This window comes from Balaenoptera musculus, chromosome 9, assembly GCF_009873245.2.
Source record: "Balaenoptera musculus isolate JJ_BM4_2016_0621 chromosome 9, mBalMus1.pri.v3, whole genome shotgun sequence".
Classification (NCBI taxonomy): Eukaryota; Metazoa; Chordata; class Mammalia; order Artiodactyla; family Balaenopteridae; genus Balaenoptera; species Balaenoptera musculus.
Window position 1 is genome coordinate 24,673,033 of NC_045793.1, and position 23,026 is coordinate 24,696,058.

A 23,026-nucleotide genomic window follows, 5' to 3' on the forward strand; every position below is an offset into this window, starting at 1 on the left:
TGAAGAACTGAAAGGTCTAAATTAGGTGCAATACCAAGAGCAGAGAGGGAAAAATAAAAGAAAAAAAAGGATTCTCTCAGTAATTGACTTTGGATAAAAATATTTCCCTTCTATACTAGTTTCCTTATTAGAAAGTAACAGCTGCTACTACTACATATTACTATTAGCTAAGACTGACTGATTTTCCTTACTTGCTTCTAGTCTAACACCACAAAATAAATACAGTTATTAATCCCACTTTACACATGAAGAATCTGAAGCTTAAAGAAGCAACTTATATACACAGCATATATTATACACAGTAGGCAAGAGAGAGAACCATGATTTAAACCCAGGTTTCTCTGATTCCAGAATGCTTTCATAACCCCCACTACGGTATAACGCCCACTAACATGTACGTATGAATGCATGTCATTCTTTCTCTCTCCCCCTCCCTCTTTCACGTAGGACTCAGTTTGGGGGAAAAAACTGTTTGGGCTTTCACTAACCAAAACATGAATAAATTTATAAAACCATTGTGTATGTGTGTGTCCCTGCAGGCATGGACTCTTGGTTAAGGATGAGATTTGTGCTGGAGATACTCGAAAAGCCACTTACTCATAGCTCTCACTCCCGCATCTGCCTTTGTATCTGCTGCGCTCTGATCTTTAGGCCTTTCTTAATCTCCAATGAGTGGGAAGCTCAACATTTCTGTGACTTAGTTACTACAGTTGAGCCAAATTTTGTAGCAATGCCAAGAGGTACCTCTAATATTACTGGTAAATGCTTAGATGTTCCAAGATCTTTGGGATAAAATCAACAGGCCATGTAAAGAGTGAGAAAATTATCAAGAAAAGGAATCAAGGCAGATCTCTTGAGCTTCTCTGGTTCACGTGCCCCCTTCCCTCAGCTCATGTGATGTTTCCTAACTGTTGCACTGACTGATCCTCTCTCCCTTTCCAACGGGAAGACCCAATGGCCATACCGCTGACACCTGGCTCCTCTCCTCTCCCCCTCACAAGCACAGGTATACAGAGGATGTACCTGCTAGAGGTAAGAGGAAGAGAAAGGGGAGGGTCCATCTTAAGTGGCACATCGCAGCATCACAGTGGTTTAAAATTTGAATGCTGAATAGATTTGAGCTCTGTCACTGCAGTGAGCTGAATGAGCCCCAGACAGACAATGCCCACGTCCCAATCCCCAAACCTGTAAATGTTACCCAATTTGGAAAAAGGGTCTTTGCAGATGCAACTAAGGATCTTGCAATGACATCACCCTTGATTGACCAGGTGGGCCCTATATCCAATGGCAAGTGTCCTTAAAAGTCAAAGAGGAGACAGACAGAAAAGGAGGAGTCAACATGACCAAGGAGATTGATGTGACGCGGCCACAAATCAAGGAATGGGACAGTCACCAGGAGCTGGAACAGGCAAAAAAGGCCAGGCACAAATTCTCCCCTAGGGCCCCTGGAGGGAGGATGGCCCTACCAGATTTTGCACTTTTCGCCTCCAGAACTGCGAGAGAATAAATTTCTGATGTTTTAAACCACCAAATATGTGGTAATTTGTTATGACAGCCTTAGGAAACTGATATAGCCACTTACTAGTTCTGTGATCCTGAGAAAGCGTCTTAAATTCATCTGCAAAATGGGGAATCTAATGGTACCCACCTCACAGAGCTGTTGTGATGATTAATATGGGTACCGATCAATGCCCCAGGAAATGTTGCTGTTAACATCATTATTGTTACTGCTATACAAAGACAGTTAAAGGGAAGGATAAACCACAGGGCCTGTAATGGGCTAGTGCACCTGAAGAGTACATTTCCAAGGCTTTTGGCTGGACCTCTCTGGGCTGTTTGACCGTACAGATGATTGTGTCTAGAATGGGCACAAACTGTCTATTCCAAAAGAGGCAGCAGTTGGGGCGTTGGGAGGTTTCTCCCTTCACTCAGGCCTGGCAGCCCGATAAGAAACGGTAAGCCCCAAGAAACCAGCCTCAGAGAAGAGGAAGAGGCCCTTCCATTCTATAGCCCTTTGCCATTATTATTAAGCATCTTTTCTTTTCTGAGGTTTTCTACAAATTGCTCTGGATGGGACCCAGAGGGAGAGTGCTTTTTTGTCCACTTCCTTCTGACTTCCTTAGACAGCAGAGTTCTAAGGGGAAAAGGACAGTGGGTTTTGAGGCACTAGGAAGAGTGGGTAAGTCTAGAACAGCTGCGTCGCCTTGAATCATCAGGCTCAAGGAATAAAATCCATTCCCTTTATGACTGTGGGTAGTAATGGCATGGTCACAGGCTCACTTCAGGATCATAGGCAAGAAAAATAACCTTACTTTTTTGCAATGGTGACTTTATCCATTAAACAGAAACCTCATGACCAGTTGACCCTGGAAAGGTATCTGTACATGTGGGTGGAAGTGAGTGAGAGATGCAAATACACACACACACACACACACACACACAATGTGTTCATTGCCTTAGGTAGGAGAAGGTGACTTTTTCCATACAGACCATTTCTTATGTTTTGTCACTACTAATTCACCAATCAACTGATGTCTTTCCCTTTGTGGAGGTCAATTTCCATACTATTTTTCTTTTTCTTTCTTATTTTCCAAATCGCTTTTCCTCCTTGGCTCTCGTTCTTTTCTTAGTTAAAACGGCAGCGTTGGGGCTTCCCTGGTGGCACAGTGGTTGAGAATCTGCCTGCCAATGCAGGGGACACGGGTTCGAGCCCTGGTCTGGGAAGATCCCACGTGCCGCGGAGCAACTAGGCCCGTGAGCCACAACTACTGAGCCTGTGCGTCTGGAGCTTGTGCTCCGCAACAGGAGAGGCCGCGACAGTGAGAGGCCCGCGCACCGCGATGAAGAGTGGCCCCCACTTGCCGCAACTAGAGAAAGCCCTCGCACAGAAGCGAAAACCCAACACAGCCATAAATAAATAAATAAATAAATAAATCCCATTTAAAAAAAAAAACAAAAAAAAAACGGCGGCATAAAGAATATAAAAACAGATAAGGTGCTTGAGTAGGGTTTGGCAGCCGAAAAGTATTGCAAATAGGAACTAGAGTTTCAGGGGGTACATATGTGATCTTCCTGCCACGGATGGACCCACCTTGAGGGGGCCAAAAGCCTACTGGAGGCAAGGTAGCACCCTGCTCACTGCTGGCAAACCCTGCGAGGCATTATGGACATCTAGTGGCTGCTGAGAATACTGCCTCAGCAATGCGTCTCAGGCTGAGGAATGGTCTACCATGGGCTGTACTAGGCGCCCAGTTATCCTGGGTCCCCCTAGCCAGTCCCCTGGATGACCATTTCTTTCACTTCTTCTCAAAAAAATTTTTTTAACACTTTCTTTTTTGGGGGGGCCACGCTGCACAGCTTGAGAGATTTTAGCTCCCCGACCAGGGATTGAACCTGGGCCCTCGGCAGTGAGAGCACGGAGCCCTCACCACTGGACCACCAGGGAATTCCCTCCACTTCTTATTAGGGGTCCAAAGTCACTCAGAATGGCTCTATCAAAGACCCATCGTTAACCCAGCCCAGCAAAATATAATGATATTACCTGCATACAAGAGCACAGAAGGCAGGCATTTGGAAATATCTTCAAGCCCCAGGTTTAAATGCCAATTAGCCACATACTGTCACCTTGACTGAGGGGCTGAGCTCAGATGGGACAGAGACTCTGACGTTAATTAGTCGTGTGGCTCTAGGTAAGTCACTATGCCTCTCTGAACTTCATTAATGACATCTGTGAAATGAGAGGTTAAGTCCAGATGATCTCCAAGGTCCCTTTTAGCTTTAGCACTCTGCGATCTGCAGGCCTTTTTAGTAGCTGGGAAAACAGTCTGCTCTGCTCTGGCTCTGTGGATTTCTCGATTTCAACTGAAGGAATCATTCGCTTCTCAGCTTTGTGGCACGTTACCAAGACTTGGCTACAACCCCAAAGGATCAACCTTCTTCGCAAAGCTTCACATCTGAGGAGGGGTGGGAATCGTGGACGATGAGAGCTGGAAGGAACTTTCTAGTCCATTCCCTTAATTTTAGAAATGAAGAAACCTAGGTTTAGAGCTGTCTTAATTTAAGATTTGTCACACGTCTAATCAGCGGCAGAAAAGGGACGAGAACTCAGGTATCCCAATCTTAGTGCAGGTAACAAGCGGCTGACACAGCCTTGCCGGATCACTGGCTGGCGTCTTCAACTCTGCTTTATCGCAGCAGTCTCTCTGTGGGAAACCACAAGTGAAAACACTCTCAACCCAGGGTTTCTTCCTTCTCTCCTCTCCAAGTTTAAGCCTTCCTCTTCTTATTATTCCCTGGTGGCACCACTCCAAATCAAGGAAGCAGTCAGAACCAGGGGCTGTGAGGAGCAACAGACAGATGGCTAGATGATACTCGAGTGACAGGATTAAAGGCTTCAGTGCCACTTTCAGTTCAAAAGGGCTGTGGGTGCTGCCATGGTCCCACAGCCTCCTTGGTCCAGTTGATGGTTTCTATGACGCTCCCTTAGCCTAGCTGGCCTACAGAGGGCAAAGTAGCCCTATCTAGAACTCCATGAGCTGCATGAAGCTTGGGTGATATCACTCACAAATATTTACCACGAGACCACCCCATTACTAAATACTGGTTTGATCCTACCCTTCCATCCACCTACACAACATTTGCTGGGCCTGGAGCTGAACAGATGGGTTCTGAGTTTGCCCACACCAGCCAGGCAGGCCCCTCTTCTGCCTGAGGGGGGAGGGGCAGCCATATTCCAGGGCGCCATCCAGACCCTGGCCAGGGTCTCTCTGGAACCCTACCAGCTCAATGCCAGCTGTGGCAAGGAGAGAACTTCTCAACAGCGGGTTTTCAATTCTCCTCCACAGATCCCTGTTAGGCTAGACTCACACCTGGGTATAAGATGGGTGTGTCCTGCTTGAAGCTGATGATGTGCAAATGGGGCTTAGTCAAGAAGGGAAAAAGAGCCACTAAAGAGCCCAGGTGGAACTCAACCTCCATTTCTCTCTTTCTTTGATTAGTAATTGTGAGTCAAACAAGTTAAATAAAGGATCTATTTTCTCAGCCCCTCCTCTCCCACCCTTCATTCTAGTATATTCCATATACCCTTCCCTGAAGTGTTTTATGCAGGCTGTCCCCCCACCTTGCCTCCGCCATTTGCTCTATGCAGAGTGAACATACTGGACATCTTTGTGGCAGTGATGAAAACACCGGACTCAGGGTTTGAAGACTGGATTGAGATGCTGCCTCTGTTGCTTTCTGGGTGTATGACCTTGAGCATGTTATTCGCCTGCCAGAGCTCAGTACCTCCATCCATAAAATGGAGACAACTATGGCAACTGTGTCACTGGGTAAAGGCAGATTAAACAAGAACAGATGTATCCATCCATCCATCCATCTTTGGTATAGTGGAGAGCATACAGTAGACAAACATCCCAGTAAATGACTGTTGAAGTAAGTGAATGAAACCTGAGTTCTTATTGACTGGTAGAAAACTCTGGAGAATCACTTCTACTGTCCAAGTTCCTAGACATCTGAGCTCTGCCAGGGTTCAAGGCCTGGCTCTACCGCTTACTATGTGATCTTAGGTAACATATTAACTATTAATGTTGCTATTATTTGACTGCAAATGCATAATAAAAAAGTTGGTAAATGACAGGGAATCCAAATTGCCTACAATGGAGCTGTGTCCATTCCATCCACGGACTTCAAAAATTCCCTGGCATGTTTAAGGAGGTTTCAGATTACTGGGCAGCAGACAATATTGAGATAAGGGTGTGGCAGAATCCAGAGAGCTGAGAGATCCAGGCCAGGACCTCCTCTTCTTAAGCAATAGCCCACGTGCAGGTGATGGGCAAGCAAGCTTGCCAAGGCAGAGGTGGACGGGGCACAAGGAAAGGAGCCTGGAGGTAGCCCTTGAAAAGAAGCAACACTAAACTAGTGCCATATTCTACCAGCTGGCTTCCCAGGGCTTAGCCACAGTTGGCCCCCGCCGCACCAGGCAGAGAAAGAGGAGTCATTTTCTCCGGTGGGAAAACTCTGAACAAGTCCTGTTTTCGCTCCTACACTGACTGGTCCATCAAACGCCCCGGGGTCGCCTCTCACCGGAAGTAGGGGCAGGTTGCTACGCAGTTCTTCTCAGGGACTCCCAGAAACAAAGAAGAGCTGGTGGAGCTCATGAGGCAGAAGCTTTAAGACCCACTCCCTCCAATCTCTGGGCGCACGGAGGGGAAAGGGCGCGGGGCTGCGAAGAGCGAGAAGCCGCGGCTCCGGCTGGCTGCTGAATGAACGGGTTGTGCCCTGGCTGCTGGGAGTTCACCTCAATCCTTCCAACTGGTTGTCGCGCTGTCCCAAGTTGTCACTCCCCTAGCTCCCCGCACTTGGTCTTTCCTTCCACTGTTTGCCTCACCCGCAACCCTCATTAAGAAAACTATCAGTGAAAGCCCTAGTTAAAGCCGACGACGGGTGAGGAAATTTGCGAGGGAAGGGGCAGGACGAACAGGCACATGTGCAGCAGCAGCGCCGCGGCCACCCCCGCGTCCCCCAGTGCAGCTCATAACTCCCGAGCGTGCAGCCCGGGCCGAGCGGCCGGTCGCCCCGTCCGCAGTCGCCGGGGGTGAGGATGACGCGGTCCAGGCTGGAGGCCCGCCAACTGCAGCAGCCCCGCCGAGGGCCGCCGCGCCTCCGGCTCCCCAGGCCCTAAGCCCAGCGCGCCCAGAGCCCGAGGGTGCCGGGCGCCCAGTGCGCGGCGGGGGCGGGGGCGGGGGCCGGCGCGGTCCCTCCGCAGCAGCAGCCCCGAGCCGCTCCAGCCTATCAGCGGCCACTCGGCGGCTCCCTGCGATCGGACCAAAATAGCTGCGCACGCCTGCGACTTGCGCGCGGCCCCCCACTTGACGCTCACTCCTGCTCCCTCGCCCGGCCCGCTCCCAGCGTCTAGAGGGGGCGGGGAGGAAGCGGCCGGGGAGGGGGGGGGTGGGGCTGGGGGAGAGAGGAAGGAAGGGAGGAAGGAAGGAAGAGAGGGAGGGAGGGAGGAAAGGAGGGGGGGAGGGAGGAAGTCGCACGGAGGCGCAGAGCTCGGGGCTGCGCGGCGCGGGCCGGCGCGGCGCTGGAAGGCGCCGGCGTTAACCCCTCGAGGGCAGGCAGCGGAGGGGGAGCGGTGTTAATACATAAGAGCCCTGCATCACGCTAATCTTCTCCTCAGAACAGTATGCGTCAGCAGTACATTCACGTTCTGACTGAAGGACAAAAGGATGAGAGAGCAGTCTGCGTGGCTGCTGCCTGCAACACCGCGAGCCCGGCGCGAGGAGGAGACGGTGGGCGCCGCGCACAGGGGCCCCGCTGCTGCTGCTGTTGCTGCTGCTGCTGCCGCCGCCGCCGCTGCTAGCGAGTGGGGACCATGTTCCCGGGCTCCGGAGCGTTCCCCGCAGCCGCGACCCCCGCTGCTCACGCCGCCGCCAGCGCCGGGGCCGCTGCAGCAGTCCGCGGGCAGCGCAGCCGCTGAAGGCGCCGGGGGCTGGAGCCCTGAACTCGCTCCCTCCGCACAAAGCCAGATCCGGCGGCGCGCCGGGGGCCCGACTGCGGCGGGCGATTCCGCGCCTCCGGGGGCGGCTGCAGCCGCCCCCGGACTCCCGGAAGGGGCCTGCGGTGCGGGGCGACCCGGCCGCCGCGCGCTCCTCTGGCCGGCGGACCAGGTCCCGGCGCTGCCTCCACGCCGCTGCCCCTCGGGGGGCTGGACGGATTACTGCTCTTCGCACCAGCAGCCGGCGGACTGGGAAACTGAGCCCAGTTCTGGTCTTTTTAACCCTTAAGAGAAGAGACGAGGAGAGAAGGGGGTGTGTGTCGGAGGGCGGGGGGTGGGGGGCGAAGGACCGGCGAACACCTCCTCTTAACTCTCGCAGCACCGCGAGCGAACGACTGCATCAGCTGCCTCGGGCCGGGAGCGGCCGACACAAGGAGAGGGGGCAGCGCGGCGGCAGCTTCGGCAGCGAGCGCGGCCTGGGAGGCTGCGAGGCGCCCCCTCACTCCCCGCCGGGTGGCAGCCCCGGAGCGGGCGGGGGGCGCCGGAGGCACACTCCGGCGATGAAGCCGCTTCCCCCTCGGCTGGTGCGAGCCGGGGCCAGGGTCCAAGGACAAAGCCGGGAAGCGCTGGTGGCGCCCCGCCTCGGGCTGAGGGGGGGGCATGCACCTGCATAGCCCGCCGGGCTTCGGCTCTCCCGGCGCGCCTCAACTCCGCGGCTCCGCTAGCCGGCTCCGGATTTACTAGAAGCCATTTTGTCTCCCCCACCCCTCCCCTCCCCTCCCCTCTGCCCTCCCCGCCCCCTCTACTTCCCCCTTTTGTTAATTAAAACTAAGAAGTGAGAATGGGAACGAGGTGGCCAGCTCCGGCGGCAAACGCTTAAGGACACCGCGCCAGTTCTTCCCTTCCTTCCTTCCGAGGTAGGTGAGAGCGAATGATTGGGTGGGGATGGTCGCAACGGGGGGAAAGTCCCAGCTTTCCGAGGGCTGGCCTCGAGGGGGGGCTGGTAGACGAGGGGCCACTCTTTAGTTTGGCATGATTTTTTTCCGGCCGATCTGCTCCGTCTCTCTAATCGCCCCCTCCCCACCTCCTTCTCCAGATGGAAAGAGGAGCTCCTAGCTCACTTAAGCCGGGGTAGGGCTGGTTCTCCTTTCCGAGCCAAAATCCCAGGCGATGGTGAATTATGAACGTGCCACACCATGAAGCTCTTGTGGCAGGTAACTGTGCACCACACCTGGAATGCCGTCCTGCTCCCCGTCATCTACCTCACGGCGCAAGTGTGGATTCTGTGTGCAGCCATCGCTGCTGCCGCCTCCGCCGGGCCCCAGAACTGCCCGTCTGTCTGCTCGTGCAGTAACCAGTTCAGCAAGGTGGTGTGCACCCGCCGGGGCCTCTCCGAGGTCCCTCACGGTATTCCTTCCAACACCCGGTACCTCAACCTCATGGAAAACAACATCCAGATGATCCAGGCCGACACCTTCCGCCACCTCCACCACCTGGAGGTCCTGCAGCTGGGCAGGAACTCCATCCGGCAGATCGAGGTGGGGGCCTTCAACGGCCTGGCCAGCCTCAACACCCTGGAGCTGTTTGACAACTGGCTGACAGTCATCCCGAGCGGGGCCTTTGAATACCTGTCCAAGCTGCGGGAGCTCTGGCTGCGCAACAACCCCATAGAAAGCATCCCCTCTTATGCCTTCAACCGGGTGCCCTCCCTCATGCGCCTGGACTTGGGGGAGCTCAAGAAGCTAGAGTACATCTCTGAGGGGGCTTTTGAGGGACTGTTCAACCTCAAGTACCTGAACTTGGGCATGTGCAACATTAAAGATATGCCCAACCTCACCCCCCTGGTGGGGCTGGAGGAGCTGGAGATGTCAGGAAACCACTTCCCTGAGATCAGGCCTGGCTCCTTCCATGGCCTGAGCTCCCTCAAGAAGCTATGGGTCATGAACTCACAGGTCAGCCTGATTGAGCGGAATGCTTTTGATGGGCTGGCCTCCCTGGTGGAACTCAACTTGGCCCACAATAACCTCTCTTCTTTGCCCCATGACCTCTTCACCCCACTGAGGTACCTGGTGGAGTTGCACCTACACCACAATCCTTGGAACTGTGATTGTGACATTCTGTGGCTAGCCTGGTGGCTTCGAGAGTACATACCCACCAATTCCACCTGCTGTGGCCGCTGTCATGCTCCCTTGCACATGCGAGGCCGCTACCTGGTGGAGGTGGACCAGGCCTCCTTCCAGTGCTCTGCCCCCTTCATCATGGATGCACCTCGGGACCTCAATATCTCTGAGGGTCGGATGGCAGAACTTAAGTGTCGGACTCCCCCCATGTCCTCCGTGAAGTGGCTGCTGCCCAATGGGACAGTGCTCAGCCACGCCTCCCGCCACCCACGGATCTCTGTCCTCAACGACGGCACCTTGAACTTCTCCCATGTGCTGCTCTCAGACACTGGGGTATACACATGCATGGTGACCAACGTGGCGGGCAACTCCAATGCCTCGGCCTACCTCAACGTGAGCACGGCCGAGCTCAACACCTCCAACTACAGCTTCTTCACCACTGTCACAGTGGAGACCACTGAGATCTCGCCTGAGGATACAACCGAAGTACAAGCCCGTTCCTACTACGTCCACTGGTTACCAGCCGGCATATACCACCTCTACCACGGTGCTCATTCAGACCACCCGTGTGCCCAAGCAGGTGGCGGTAACCGCGACGGACACCAATGATAAGATGCAGACCAGCCTGGATGAAGTCATGAAGACCACCAAGATCATCATTGGCTGCTTTGTGGCAGTGACTCTGCTAGCTGCTGCCATGTTGATTGTCTTCTATAAACTTCGCAAGCGGCACCAGCAGAGGAGTACAGTCACAGCTGCCCGGACTGTTGAGATTATCCAGGTGGATGAAGACATCCCAGCGGCGGCATCTGCAGCAGCAACAGCAGCTCCATCCGGTGTATCAGGTGAGGGGGCGGTCGTGCTGCCCACAATTCATGACCATATTAACTACAACACCTACAAACCAGCACATGGGGCCCACTGGACAGAAAACAGTCTGGGGAACTCTCTGCACCCCACAGTCACCACTATCTCTGAACCTTATATCATTCAGACCCATACCAAGGACAAGGTACAGGAAACTCAAATATGACTCCCCCGCCCCAAACTTATAAAATGCAATAGAATGCACACACACACAAGACAGCAACTTTTGTACAGAGTGGGGAGAGACTTTTTCTTGTATATGCTTATATATTAAATCTATGGGCTGGTAAAAGAAACAGATTATATTAAAATTTAAAAAGAAAAATCAAAACAAAACTATTTTCTAACTTGTAAGTTCTATTTAAAGGGGGTGGGGGACCTTGGGAATGTTGTGGGATAGAAGCCACAAGTCAGTCTGCTGGGCTGCCAGGAGGGATTTCTGGTATAGCGTTGAAACTGCTAAGATAAAACAAACTAAAACACCAACCAAGATCCCGAAAGAGTTAAGGTGTGGGCTGCTGAGGGGTGGGGGGATAGGCTGAACTGTCACTGTTTAGAAGATACTTCATAGGACACAGGACTACCCATTTCTCTAGACATCTTTCTTAGGCTGAGAGCTGTCTTTGCAGATTTATCGTATTTAAACAAAAAATACAAACGAACAAAAAACAGCACTAAGAATCTGTACTGTGCGTAAAATGTTGAGAGGCAATAATTTTTTCTTCAGAGGCCAAGGGAAAGACAGATCTGTAAAATGTATTTTAAACAGGAAAACCACCAAAATTCAACGGAAACCTTAAAGGGACTGAGTATGTGCATTCCTGTGCACAAGTCTTCTTGGTTTGTTCAGTGGGACACAGCGTGCCCCGCCTGACAGAGGGCTTCGGGAAGGAGCAGAGAAGGAAGGGAGCTGGCGTAGCTGTCAGTCAAACGCTTTCACATTGCACCAGATTCCTGCAGCTGGGCTTAACCCACTCTGTGCAAGGCATGTGTCTATTCAGGGCTTCCCAGGAGAAGGAGGTGGCCCCTGGGGGGGCGGGGGGGGGGACGTGGTACCAAAGGGGGATGGGAAGGGAGAGCAGACGCAGAGAGAAGGTATTCGCGGGAGGCCATAACTCAGCATTGTGCCATGTCCACCTGTTGTTCCCGGTATCTGACAAATGATTGTAGACAGTGATGCATTTGATGATTTTTTTTTTTTTTAAGGGTTGGTTTGTTTTAAGGTGGAGAAGGGGGGAGAGGCTGGGAGTGGGAAGCTTTTCTCATGCTTGTGATTTGGTGACTATTCTAAATGCTGATTCATTAGGGATTATTACGGCTGATGTCAACTGGTTGTGGTGACGGGGAGGGGGCAGAACATGAGTAGAGAAGAAAGAGGAGAGACAAAAAGGGCACAGGCTCATTTAAAGTGATGAAGCCTTTCCTCACCAGGATGGTTCACAAAAAAGATGTGAAATCCACAGTTAAAACAAAGTGATACACACAGAATGAGTGCGGCATGGAGTCCTGTTGAATGTAGCACAATGGGGGGAAATGCTTCCCTCTCCCAGGGCTACCTCAGGAGGAGGGGGAAGAGAAAGGGCGGGTGTGGGTGGGGAAAGCAGAGATCTCTGTTATTCTGGTCCATTTAATGATGTAACTCCTTTCATTTATTATTTTAGCTTTAAAAGGAAATAAAGGGTTCAGATTTGAAAGGGGGTGGGATGTGGGGGGAAATGCCACTGATTGTAACGTGAGAAAAGTGTATTTTTGTATTTTAATAAATACTGTTCAATTTTTAATTCAGTGTCCCCAAAGGGTTAAATTGAGTAAGACCCTGAACCTATAGCTTCTTATGAGCACTGACCAAATAATTTCTATTTAAAGAAAAAAAGGGGCGGGGAGGACAATATTCCATTTCTTTAAAGTATGGGAACACGCTAAAGCTGTCAACCACTTTTCCTTAGCTTAAATAAAAGCACCCCGATACTAGTGCACCGTTCACAAGCTAAGTGTGTTAGTCCCTGCCTGGCTCTGTTGGGGGGGGTAGAACCGAATTCCCTGTGCCCTGGAAAAGCGAGAGGAATGGGTCAGCCTCAGCTCCTGGGACCCGGCCAGGAGTTAAATGCCACCTCAGCAGAAGCTGCTGGTCAGGCAGCACCAGCTCTACACGGGGACCCCGGGGGACCTGGATTTAAGAGGATTGCAATAATGTTGTTGTGCTTAAAGATCCCGCAGGCAGTGTTGCTTCTGTTCTCTGGGTGCTGAATAGTCAAACGTGTCTTGGTGGTGGTGGGTGTTGGTCTCCTGACGTGCAGCCGAGGGACGTGGTCCAGGCAGGCTGACTGAACTGGGACCCTCGTCTCTTCAGCACTAGTATTTATACGAGTGCAGGGAATCGGGACTGAGTGGGTGTGATCTCCCTGGCACTGAACACAGAGAGAGAGGCAGGCAGCACTTTGCAGCAGTTGGCTAAGAAAGGGCCAATTCTTAATCCTCCTCTGTGTGTGTGTCTGTGTGTGTATGTATTTTACATACACAAAATTTCTGGGTGTCAGTGTTTGTGGCAGTGTGTATGCATGGGCTCACACTTTTAGAAACTGCCATTCATGTCTCTAGGCTACAATGATATGTTCCCTCTGCCTGTCCTTTAGTACCCTACCCCCAATAAAAAGAGAGAAAACTGCAGCCGAGAAAAGGGTGGGACTTGGCGAGGACCAGTTGAAAAATGCAAGAAGTCACCCCCTTTCCTAGTGCCATAAGACACAGCTCAGGCTGTTTAGAACAGCTTCCTGGGTACACATTCAGAGGCAACTGTGAAGGAAGGAGCTGCTTCAGAAATAGAGGATGTGGAGCCCATTTCCTTACACCCCTCCTCTTTTTGACAGCTATCTGGGCGGCCAGGGAACTATGCAGTAGCTGTGGAATGACAAAGGCTCTGGGGCTGAACAAAGATCTGAGGGGAGAGGTGAAGAAATGGGCCTAAAACATTCCTGGGGAAGAGTCCTAAGAACAAATGCACTTGTCCTGGGGGTGGGGCATATTCAGGTCTTGGAATCTGAAGGAGAAGTGCTTTCCAGAAGGAACCTCAAAGGAGCTGGGGGAGACAGAATATGGTCCCTGGGTATGAGTGTCCTTAGAGCTGCAAGGGGAGTTCCTTTCCCCACTGGGCCTACTCCCTGACCTGGGCACTGGTTCAGCATTTAGAGCGGCAGCTCTCCTCTGCCGTGATGTTGGGTACACCCTCCTTTGTAGCAGGCACTTGGGACAACTTTTCAGAGAGGAGTCCCATGAGCACCGAAAGTGCAGCCTTTAATGCTGGGCGGGTGACTCATCCTCGGCCTGGCCAAGCTCTAGGGTTTGTTACCTGAGAATGGAACATGGGTTGGCAGCTCTTCGGGAGGGGAGTCATAGCAACACGTTACAGGGAAAAGACTGCTGCTGATTATATGGAGTTAGAGAGTTTTCATTACAGAATACTTTAAAGGCCGTGAAAAACCATGTAGTCTAATCCCTTCACATTTTACAGTCAAGGAAACGGAGCCCCAGAGAAACTGAAAGATACAGTCCAAGGTCACACTGCTAATTAGTGGAAGAGGTGGGACTGAAACGCAGGTCTCTTGACTACCCAAACCAATGTGCTTTCTCATTAAGGCTCTTACTGGCTCTCAAGAACATCTCTCTTTCCTGGCCAATATGCAGTGAAAACGGGGCCTTCCTATAGCTATTGCTGTGTTCTCTTCTCCCTCCCCTTAGAGCTGTCCAATCTCCTTCAGAACCAGCTCTACTGCCCTCCGGGGCCTGAGCAGAATTCGGACCACAGGGGCCCCAGAGGTGGCCCAAGGGCCACGTGTGCTGACTAAGGAGTTGGATTCTCAGGACTATACATAACAGCTTCCTGATTCTTAGGTTCAATGGCAGGCAGAAACCACGGGATCCCACAGAGGGCAATGGCTGCTAGGGAAAAGGTGAAGCAGACAAGGCAGGGTGCTCACAGTGGGAACGATGGCTTGGCCTTCTCCCAACCTTAGCCTTGGAAGCTTTGCAGAGTAAAGGACTGACAGAGGTCTTAGAGCACCTCTCAACAGCAACTTCTCCACAGCGAGTGGTTTCTGCTTATTTGGCTGAACAATGAGACTATTTGGGGAGGCGGGGGGCTCTTTAATTCCTCTCCTCCATTGCATCTACCCTAGCCCCAGCTCTAAAATCATGATCTGGTTGCCACTCCCATAATTTGTTCTAGGGCCTTTTATCACTCTTTGGTGTAAAGCTGCATTCTACTGTCAGTGAAGGTAGAGCAGACAGGCTAGTTTCTAAGGCCTAGGGACATCAGCTCCATCATGGCTGTTAACATGTACTGTAGCTAGCAACTTGTTGGGACGGGGGGCTGGTGGGGGGAGGGCAGCAGCCTAGTAAAGAGTCCCTTGAAGACAATGCCTATTAATGGGGAAGAGATCCAGAGTCCATGCCGTTAACGGTGGAGATGGGTAGAGATTAAGAGAAGGCTAAGTGGGCCTTACTCAGCCCAGGCTACTTCCTTAGGGGGCCAGAGCCCACAATTAAGGCTTCAACATTTTACTGCAACAAAGCAGCAGGGGCTTAAAATTAGAGAAGAAAAAGAGAGAGAACATTTATATCCAAACATATGTCTGATTTTATCTCCTCTGCTGGCACTCAGCACTCCGTGCCATCGGCTAATGCAGGCACTGTTCACACCATTTCTAAATCCTGCCTCAGCTAAACTGCAAGGCAGCTTTTGGCTCAAAGCACCTCTCTTGGTTTCTGTCCATTCAGAAAGCACCCTTTTCCCCGGAGGGGGGAAGAATGGTTTGGGTAGTGGATTAAGGTTGTTTTCATCTTTGCTTTAAATTGAGATGAAGTAAATTGCTTCTTGGAGCAGGGATAAAGGCTTCAGGAACCTTCAGTGAAATATACATATCTGCAAAGCAATATAGCATAGTGCTTACAAGTACGGACTCTGAAGCCAGTCTTCCTGGGTTGAATCCCAGCTCTGTCACTTACTAGTTATGTGACTTTGGACAAATACTCGTTTTCCTCATCTGTAAAATGGGCATAATATTGGTATCTACCTCACTACTCCATAGTTGTTGTAGGAATTGAAATTTGACGATAAGGGGACAGACCAACTGACTAGTCCCCATCACCACCTCTATTCTTGAATCTCATCCATGTCCAAAGAGAGAACATGCCGACTGAGCTACCCTAAAGAGGAAGGATAATTATCCAGAAGTCCTGGGCAGCACGACAGCACCATCTACAAGCCCAAACACTGTGGGAAAGATGGGGTGCACTTTTCTTCCCAGGAAAACACTGCCTTGTGCTCTGTTCTTTAATCTAGCTCTTTAGATGGCCCAAGGCACTGTCTTAGCCCAGGAACGGATTACCTTTTCTTATGGCGGGTCAGGAGAAAGGAAAGGTGCTGCTGCTGGAGGTGCACAAGCGGAGGGCTGGAACAGGAAGCACCTACTAAAAGTCCTGGTCCTTTACCAGGAGGGTGAGCTTCCCAGTGTCTCGCCACCTCGCCCTGTTTCCTTATCAGGGTGCTTTACCAAGGGAGGTGGGTCCACGGAGACACCAGGAAGGAGAAAGGAGCACAGAGAGGGCTGCTGGGGCTTCAAAGCAGTATTGGAGGGCTTGGAGGAAAGAAAGGCAGGAAAAAGCACCATAATTTGAGCAAGTGAGAGCAGGATGGAGCTATATGGCAGATGCACAGGCTAAGGGGCTGCAATGCAGTTAGGGAGGAAAGCCAGGGAGATTCCTCTGCCCTAGCAAGCAGGAGGCTGGCTGGACCCTGGATGCGGGGAGGGCCGGTAGTGTGATATTCATGGCACAGAACAGAGCAGAAGAAAAGCAGGGAGATCAACTTTCCAAGAGAAGCCTAAGAAAGAATGCATTTGATTTCCTAATGAGAGGCTAGAATTAGATTTTAGGATGATCACAGGTTTCATCCTCTGGAACATGCCAGCTTTGCTGTCAGTACTTGGGCCAAACCACCTGCCCACGACAGTCCTGTTCCCGATGCTGGAGGCTGTCCACTGCTTGGCGGGGGGGGGGGGGGGGGGGCAACCCCACCCTCAGGGCTGTAATCAAATTCTGATCCTGACGGCTCCCTCAGGGCCTCCCGCATTTCTGTGAAGGCACAGTCATGGGGGGAGAGGAGAGGAGAGGGTGCAGCTCACTGTTTATCCACGAAAAGAGTGTTATTCCCGAGGGAGAGTGTTATATAAATCGTGTTTTCCCATAAAAATAATGACTGTTGAGTTCAGGGCACATGGACCCTGGCAGTGAGTCAGAAAGGTCAGGCCTGGGCCCATGGGGGAGAGCCCTGGGAGAGGCTCTCCTGGCAAAGGAAGTTAGCATTTGAGAGGATGGCGCTGTCTTCTCTAGCTTATCCTGGTAAAGACTCTTAAACCTACAGCAGGGAGGCACTGAGATGAGAGGCTACGCTAATGCCAGGTGTGGGGATTGGATGGACCAAAGTAGTACTTGGCCTTGCGGGTTCATCCATTCTGTGTGCCTAGGAACAATACTAGAGCAATTACTGAAGTTTAGATTAATTACTAAATACCAAAGGAACAGCCCTTGATCTACTTGCTTCTTTAATATCCACCCACCTTCTTATATCTCCCGTTAATAAAAAGCACACACCCCCGTTAACTCTCCTATCAGATTCCCCCCCCCATAATTCCCATTTGCGTACAACCGTCTGCCATGATAGGACCTAGGATATCCCGCAAGATCCTTCCATTCTAGAAGCTTGATGGCTCTTTCTTCCTTCTAACAGTTCTGCTTCCTCTCCCAAGGCAAGTCCTTAATCTGTAGTCTCTTAACATTTCTTTAATAAGGTCTCAACCCTGGTTTCCCTGTCTGTGCAGGTGCTCACTTAGTCACCAGATAAGCCACTCTACCCGCTCAATGAGTCAGCAAGGATGAGGGAGAGGCGCTTTCACACACTAACTGTTCGCTGTGCAAAGTTTGGTTTCCTGGCCTCGGGCTACTTCTTCCCAGGCTTCAAGGCCCTACCCACTCACCCAGGTTCATTAAGAACATTAATACAGGTCCTCCCACTCAGGTTCCACCCTGGAGGTGAACTGAACGAGCTGTAGGCAGTTCCCTGGATAGTGTCGCTGTGTTTGTAGGAACACACAGCGCACCCCTCACAACAGGCCCGTCACAGTCCCAGAAATGGAGCCCAGGCCTCATACTAACAGCCTATTCCTGCAGCCCACCAGCTGCAGTGGATACAGTTATAATCTATTACCACTGCAAGACGACTTAATTTTTGGACTTAAAGAAAGTCGGATAATACTTTATCCTATTAGCGTCTGCCTGTGTGAATTGACAATGGCTTCCTTCTGACATGACAGCATATTCTTCCAATTCATCTCTTAAGGGGATGAATTGAGGAAGTCTGGAGTAAGATAGGAGGGAGGGCCAAGGAAGAGACTGCTAAAGGAACCAGGGGAAGGGAAGACAATCTTTAAATTAGGAATGGGGAGAGGAGACTTAGAGGGATATGCCAAGACTGAGATAGCTCAAAATACGTTTGCATTTCATTTTGTTTCCCTTGTGAGGGAAGCGACTGCAACTACTGGATGTGTCGTATGCTTGTGTATGAGGAAAAAAGGTTCTGAAGCCTCAGAGAAGTACAAACACAAGAGAATAAGGAATTGGCCTATTCCATGTGCCTCTGGTTTCAGCTCATTGGCCTGCAGGGTAGCTTTCCCTTTCCTTAATTCCTCTTCCACCTTCCTGTTTTAAGTTCACATCTGCTCTGACCAGTGAGTGGTATCATGTCAGCTGAGGGCAGCTCCACAGTGTGTTCTCACTGCTGGTCGACCTTGGAATGGCAATGGTCACTGAGGACAGAATGATGGTTTACAGCTTCTAACTTCAGGAATGTGGAGACAGTGAAGGGAGTTTCCAAGTTAATTCAGAAAATCTAGTTGAACCCTCTCATTTTATTTGTGAGGAAAACGAAGCCCAGGGGGATGTGACTGCCAGTGCCCGCTAGCTGGTGATGTGGAGACCAGGTCTCTGGGTTCTCAGCCTAGCACCCGCAGGGCCACTGTGACTTACAACTCCAGGGGGCGCCACTGACAGAAGCTACAAAGTGATTAGTGCCCCCTGGAGTTTGCAATTTGGTGCAGTCCCTTACCCTTTGCTTCCAAGGAGGGAGGGAAAGAAGGGAAAGGCCTTCCAGGCCAGTACTTTATCTGTGCTTAATGCTGCCAGCCAGATGGTGCCCATTCCTGACTTCCCTCAAACAGCTAGAGCTGAGAAATCAGGCAACTCTTCCTTTCTCTTCAACCATGAGTGTTCCAGGGCATGGGAGTTCTGATGGCTGCCCAAACAGCTAACAAATTAGAAGGAGCACTTGTGGCTGAGGCCGCCCTCCCCATCCCTGTGAAGGTGAAGAGCTGTAAAGAACAGGTATCCCATGAAAGGAAGTTTTGCAGAAGCTCAATCATGTCAGAGGTCCGTTCAAGGTCAAGTGGACCACTGGAGAAGCAGGGACGTCTAGAGTTCTGCTTCTACCTTCCCTGCTACTGTAAGCAAGGAGACCCTCACAGGGAAAGCTCAGACAGCCCAGGCGGACTCGGGGCCTGCAGCTAGTAAACGTCTCCTCTTCCCCCATCTCAACAAATCCCCTCTTGGGAAACGGAGTGGCCCTGGCTAGAATTTTATCACATATATTTAATTAGAATCTGTCTCCTTCACGATGGTTTCAAGTGAAGTCCCAACAGAAACATTCTAAAAAACAGCTGCTTTCAGCCAAGGATCTCTTTTAACCTAGTTAATTTAGCAGAAATTTGCCATCTTGGATGGGGTGGAGTTACCTCTCTTCTCAACTTCAAAGCTGGGAAGAGAGGGGAGGTGGGGAATGCAGAGAAATAAAGAGGAGGGCGGGGGCTTTGAGCAAATGAGTTTCTGTCTATTAAGGAGCAGTAATTTCTGCTAGCTCCCTTAGAGACTGGTCCCTTCCAATAATGGCCTGACTCTAATGATTCCCACTCCTAAGCAACAGCCTGTGTTCTGCTGGTGTTGAGATGAACAGTGCCAGAGAAATTCCCTTTCTCTCGGAGGTGCTGCTATTATCATTACACAGGAGAGATTACCAGCCAGGAGGATGTGCTCTTGTTGGGGGGACAGAAAGATAACCAGAGAATGTACCTCTCCAAGGCATGGTACTGCTGACCTGGGACAAAAAAAGGCTGAGAGATAGGCTAGAGGTTAGTGATAAGATGAAAGGGCAGACACTCTGGACAGGAGGGAGAAGACAAGATAAAGTAAAAGCTTAGGCACCTCCTGAGGAGTTGATAAACTTAACGCAAGACTAGTGGGCACTGGCTGGGAGGCTGGGGGAGGTCACAGGGGTGTGAGGTGTGTGGGAATGAGTTAAGCTCAGGCATAATGAACAAAAACTGATCGCATTTGAGATACGCAACATGGTAATATGAAAGCTGAGTCAATTTCAGGTCCCTAAATACTGATCACGTTCTGGGCAGAAGCACAGGTGTGTGGGCCAACACCGAAACTGGGGGGATAACTGAAGCTGCAGTGTCAGTTGAGGGGTGGGGTCCTCTCATCCTGCCCTCTCCCTTCTCATACACTGAAGATGGTGGGGAAAAAAGCTAATACCGTGGCTCTAAGTACTGCTGAGGTTGCTGCCAGCAAGTCTTGAGTAGGGGGTGGGGAGACTCCTTATTTTGCCCCCGGTGGCTTCCCTGTGATGGAGATGCACTGCTTCCAGAGGCTGCCTTGCCAGATGTGCCAGCAGGCAGCCCGGCCAGAGAGCCTGCCGTGCAGACAGATGCCCTGGGCCGTGTTCAGGATGGCGAGACCCTTTATGGTACTGCGGCTCAGCTCTGGGGCAGTGCCAGAGCAGCAGGGTTATGTTCCTCAGCCAGATTCATTTCCCCCCCAAACCTCTTCAAATATGCGGGCCATGGAGAGAAGCAAATTTAATTAAATTACTGTATCGTGGGCTGCCCTTCCTAGGCAAGGGCTAAAAACGGGCTCATGCTGACATGCAGACCCATCTGTGTATACAGAGCATGCGTTTCTTTGTGCTTGGCAGCTGGATGGGGTTGGCAGTGCCCACTGCTGGCCCCGGTGAGCCGGTCCCTTTGCCGCAGCAAGGCAGAGTCAACACTGATGTAGCCCAGGCCCCATGTGGCTCCGCTGACCTTTTCCTTTCTACTTAAAAGATGACTGAGTGGCACTCCCCCTTCCTCCATCAGTTCCTTTCTCCTCAAACGCCTCTCTTGCTGACACCCAGGACTTTCCCATAAGGCGGTACCCTAGCCGAGCCAGGGAAGGAGGAATGAATCTGCAGGGAGGTGTGATTCAGAACCGTGCAGGGCAGCGTTTGTTTAGCTTGGCAGGAGATGGAGGGGTCTCCCTGGCAATTCTCTAGAGTGTCAGCAGTTCCCCACTGGCAGCTCCGTGCTGGAGACAGAACCGTTTTCAGGTGCCAGAGCACAGCAGCAAAGCTCTCTCCCGCTCCGTCCCTGCACGGACTTCATGGTTGATATAGAACCTGACCATCACACACAGGGGCAAGGAAGTTCAGTGGCAGTGGCAACGAGAATCATTTAATATGTGGAAATCAACACCCAAAACAAACGCTGGCTGTGCTGTACCTGTCAGCCCCACGAGATCATTTCATCTCCCTTCTGGAAGTTTGGGCCTCACAGCTCCAGCTTACAAAGTACCACGAGGGTAAAGAGTTTGCCCCCACTAGAGCTGCGGCTGGGAAATGGCCTGAGGCAGAATCGGGTGTGCGGAGTGGGAGACACTGACGGGTTGGGGCGGGGGAGGGTGGTGCTTTTCCATATGGAACTGAGACCCAGGAAGACTCAGATAGGGAATCTTTTCCCTACCTGCCCCCAGAGAGAACAGTGCCATCTCTCATGCCTCAAGTTACAGTGAATGCCACACACGGAGCCTGAGAGGTCGCCTTGGGCTGGGACAACAAGAACAATCTAGCTGGGCAGCTTGCAGCTGTACTTAGGCAGCCCCCTCGGGCCCAGGGCATCCTGGCGTCAAGCAGAGACCCAGATGATGGGGGCGGTGGAGGCAGCTCTCTAGGTCCCTAGCTCGGCCGGTTTACAGGCAGTGCTACAGTGAGTTGAGAGGGCGGAACCTCCCTACCCCAACCTCCAAGCCTCTGAGCCGCTGTTACAGGACGAGAGGCTGGGCCGGAAGGAGATGGCAGCATCCCTGCATCCCCCGCTGGAGCTCTGCTGCCCTCTAGACACTGTGCTCAGCGGCTCCAAGGCTCCTTTGTCACTGGGGGTACGGGGTGGGGTGAGGGGGTAGTGTATCTGCTAAGGTTTCTGGCTACAAAAAGGTTACTTTAAGGGTTTAGACAAATCCTGTCAATTTCGGACCCTTGGGACCCAACTCAAGAACCTGGACTGTGCCTGCAGGTCACTCTTAGTCTAGTGGTTCTAAATGACGAGGACGTGTGGATCAAAAGCGAAAGCAGGCAGGTCGATAAAACGTGGTGATACTTGAAGAGAAGAAAATGGATCCAAGAGAATAAGTTTCCTGGGGCTAACAGGCTAAGCAGCAACTGTAGCAGGAAGAGAAAGCAACATACCGTGCTGGACAGAAGCCCCGGAGAACAGGGCCAGTCCTGAAGGACAGGAAATCGACTAGTTTGGTGATACCTATCATGTGGCTTTAGAGACACAAAAAGGTTCCTAGGTACTGGACTAGGGTAAAAGATCTTTCTTCCTTACTTAGCAAATCGGATGGAAGAGAGTAGACCCCAACCCTAGGCTGTAGGTAACCATGATATTTGGAGTGGAATCAGGCCCCTTAATTCCATCCCATCCACCGTCTCACGTTCACTAGGACATGAGAATGCTCATCAAATGACTGGTTCTAACTGGGGGGATAGAGGCTCTGCAGGCAGCCTTTGTCTTTAGTCAACTATGTTATTGGTCCTTGGGTGCCAATAAAGATACCGTATATCTCAGTCCTGATATTGCCCCATGAAAAGGGGTGGCTTTAGGGGCTGTGTTGAAGCAGCCTCAGACTGTCTTCTCCAACGGAGAAGAATGCTTGGAAATAATGTGGGTAGCAGCTAAGCCTCAGGGTAAATCACGTGAATATTGGTATTGCTGGAGCAACGGCATGCCACTAGCTGCTGGGGTCCCTTAGGTTTACAGACGACCTGAATGAGCCAATGTATCTGCGCTGATTGCCCCACCCAAAGCTGTGCCAGTGGCTGAGGAGCCTGCTGGCACAGCATCCCTCCCTGCTGCAGGCTGCTGCCAGAGGGCATGGCTGCGGGTCCCACTCAGGCCGAGCCTGCTAAATGGGACCCTTATCCTGGGCCTCGTCTGCAGCGCGGCAGGGACCTAGCACCGGGAAAGGCAGAGTGAGGCCGGCCCTGGTGCGGCATGTCTTTCTCGTGTACAAGGTCACCCATGACCCCTCTCACGTTCGTCATCTGCCACTTCATCTCTCTTGGAGAGGGACAAGGAGAAAGGAAATGAACTGATTACAGTGGTATGTTACAGGGCACCAC

At 51.6% G+C, this 23,026-nt stretch overlaps 2 protein-coding genes across 2 annotated transcripts in view; one reads left to right on the forward strand and one right to left on the reverse strand.

Annotated features, from left to right (window-relative positions):
• SND1 (staphylococcal nuclease and tudor domain containing 1) overlaps positions 1 to 23,026 on the reverse strand; it is a 417,459-nt gene that overhangs the window by 49,885 nt on the left and 344,548 nt on the right. The gene's annotated exons all lie outside the window — the stretch shown is intronic.
• LRRC4 (leucine rich repeat containing 4) overlaps positions 8,295 to 23,026 on the forward strand; it is a 53,556-nt gene continuing 38,824 nt past the window's right edge. Inside the window, 3 exon segments of the mRNA XM_036862918.1 lie at positions 8,295 to 8,412; positions 8,592 to 10,097; positions 10,099 to 10,460. Coding sequence (XP_036718813.1) covers positions 8,692 to 10,097; positions 10,099 to 10,460 — 1,768 coding nt within the window. The 5' untranslated portion in view covers positions 8,295 to 8,412; positions 8,592 to 8,691.